A 2,293-nucleotide genomic window follows, 5' to 3' on the forward strand; every position below is an offset into this window, starting at 1 on the left:
ACGCGCAATCAATTTAGGGGAATCTTGTTGCACAATATTGCATTTCATTTGCTTTTTTTCTGTTTTTATTGGCATACAGACCATAAAAAGTTCTAAAGCAGATGTTTAAGGGGGAAAGTGTTTGGGCAAAGATGTTGTATTGTGCAATAATGGCAGGGGTGAGAAATGGGGGGCTGTAAAAAAACTCCAGACTCCCAGCGGTTTCATCTCTCATGCTAAAACATCTCCCTACTGACCAAATATAGAGGTTTGAGATATTAGAGATCCTGTTTATGTTTTTAGTGCGGGAACTCTTAAGTCAACTGCGATTTGTCAAAACAACATTGAAAGTCAATCGAAAGGATCCACTCTATTAACAGCGTCTAATGCAGCAGAAAGTAAAATCTAGGCAAAATGTGACAGGGGGTGTGGCAAAGTATCAGGTTTTGTAGCTATATAAAGTGTTAACTAAACAGAGGAGGAGATAAGAGCAGCTTTAGCCGTGAAGAAAAACATCATTCTTCTGAGAACCTTTGAGGTAAAGATGAGACATGCGGTCTAGCTATTATTTTGCACATTTGAGCCACATGTTATTTATTATATTGGCTGGTGGATGCAAATAATGAAATGAAAACTGCTCATACTAAACATTTCCTTGTCTTTTCTTGCAGCTTATTTGGAAACACAGCATTCAGCCATGAAGTTTCAAATTCTGGTTTTGATCCTGCTGTTGGCTTGCATGTATCCCAGTGTCGCACAAGGTAAGAATTGGCTAATTAAGTGAGATAATTTCCATTTTGCAGCGATAATGTGATATTAAGTTATATTATAGTTATATAGTTATATTATAATATATATAAAAATAATTGTGTACATTTACATACATGTATTATATATACACAAATAGGTGATCAGATTCTAAAACATTTCAGCATAATTGTTTTTGTAAGATTTTAACAGGAAATTAAAAAAAGATAAATTAAGAAAAAATGATGTGAAGTGCTTTTGCAAAAATACACAAAGATAGATAGATAGATAGATAGATAGATAGATAGATAGATAGATAGATAGATAGATAGATAGATAGATAGATAGATAGATAGATAGATAGAATGACTAAATATCATTTTGATTTATTCTCAGGTTCCTATGAAAACTGCTGTTTGAAGTACATTGTAGGAGTGAGGAAGAGCATGAGAAGAAACATTGAGAGTTACAGAGTGCAGGAAACAGATGGAGGGTGCAACATTCCTGCTATTGTGTGAGTATGCTTTTTTAATCAAGCACATAAAACACAATCACTTGGAAAGCTTGAATTCATGATTCCAGTAACACTGGGTTGCCTTGCAGCAATTACATAGCAGTTTAACAGCCACGGTTGCAGAGATATGCATGTCTTTTTTTCTAATTTTTCGTTTTCTGGTCTCCAAACAGTTTCAAGCTGAAGAAATCAAAGACGCTCTGTGCTGATCCAAGACAAAACTGGGTGCAACAACTCATGCAGAAAATAGATGGGAAAAAAACAGGCACTAAGTAGAGACAGATTTGATCACGCCACTGCAGACGAAACTGTTGTGATTTTAGCCCGAAAATGTTTATATGACACACTAAAATTACAGTTTATAACACCATCACTCCTGCTGATTCATATATTATCTACATCAGACTATGAATTGCTATCTTCATGCCGAGGTTCATAATGAACTGTATTGGTTTGCTTCTGTTCATTGTATTAGAACAATATGAATGTATGAACTGTGAATGTTTGTTCATTTCCAAGCTCCACTGAATCTTATAAAATTGTATGTATATATTTTTGCCCTTTTTTGATGTTTTAGTCGAATATACATGTAACCTGTGAACTGCATAGCCTGCATTTAAGTGTGTGTGTGTGTGTGTGTGTGTGTGTGTGTGTGTGTGTGTGTGTGTGAGTGAGTGTGTGTTTGAGTTGGTAAGAGGGCAGTATACATTTCATGCCTTAAATATATAATAAAGTGTTGCAATTGTACATTTAAATAAATTGTCATGTATTTTTCTTTCGTGTGCTATTTCTATGACAATACTCTAGCATATATTATTATTATTACTGCTGTATTTTAGTAGGTTATTTTAAACAACCAAAAATTGATACACTGCTTTATTTAGCCTTTAAATTAAATATTAATTGCTTAATGAGAAAAGCTTGGTTATAAAATAAGTCTGCCTTTCAGGGCCTTTCAAAGCAAATACATTTATTTCCCAGTTGGTTCCATGCCACTGAAACACGTTTGTTCTTGCTTAAGCTCTTTAAAATTGATTTCGGGGATTCTTATCT

General features: G+C 34.2%; 1 protein-coding gene across 2 annotated transcripts; it reads left to right on the forward strand.

The window, feature by feature from the left end:
• Positions 1 to 328: 328 nt before the first annotated feature.
• Positions 329 to 1,982, forward strand: ccl25b (chemokine (C-C motif) ligand 25b). 2 transcript variants are annotated; one of them, XM_067387444.1, is made up of 4 exons: positions 329 to 517; positions 651 to 740; positions 1,123 to 1,240; positions 1,414 to 1,978. In XM_067387444.1, the coding sequence occupies exons 2-4, from the start codon at positions 677 to 679 to the stop codon at positions 1,514 to 1,516; spliced, it is 285 nt and encodes a 94-aa protein (XP_067243545.1). In that variant the 5' UTR covers positions 329 to 517; positions 651 to 676; the 3' UTR covers positions 1,517 to 1,978. The 2 variants fall into 2 exon arrangements, with proteins under 2 accessions (XP_067243545.1, XP_067243546.1); XM_067387445.1 differs by lacking the exon at positions 329 to 517 and having other exon boundaries at positions 655 to 740; positions 1,414 to 1,982.
• The last annotated feature ends 311 nt before the right edge of the window (positions 1,983 to 2,293 follow it).

This window comes from Chanodichthys erythropterus, chromosome 6, assembly GCF_024489055.1.
Source record: "Chanodichthys erythropterus isolate Z2021 chromosome 6, ASM2448905v1, whole genome shotgun sequence".
In the NCBI taxonomy this organism is placed as follows: Eukaryota; Metazoa; Chordata; class Actinopteri; order Cypriniformes; family Xenocyprididae; genus Chanodichthys; species Chanodichthys erythropterus.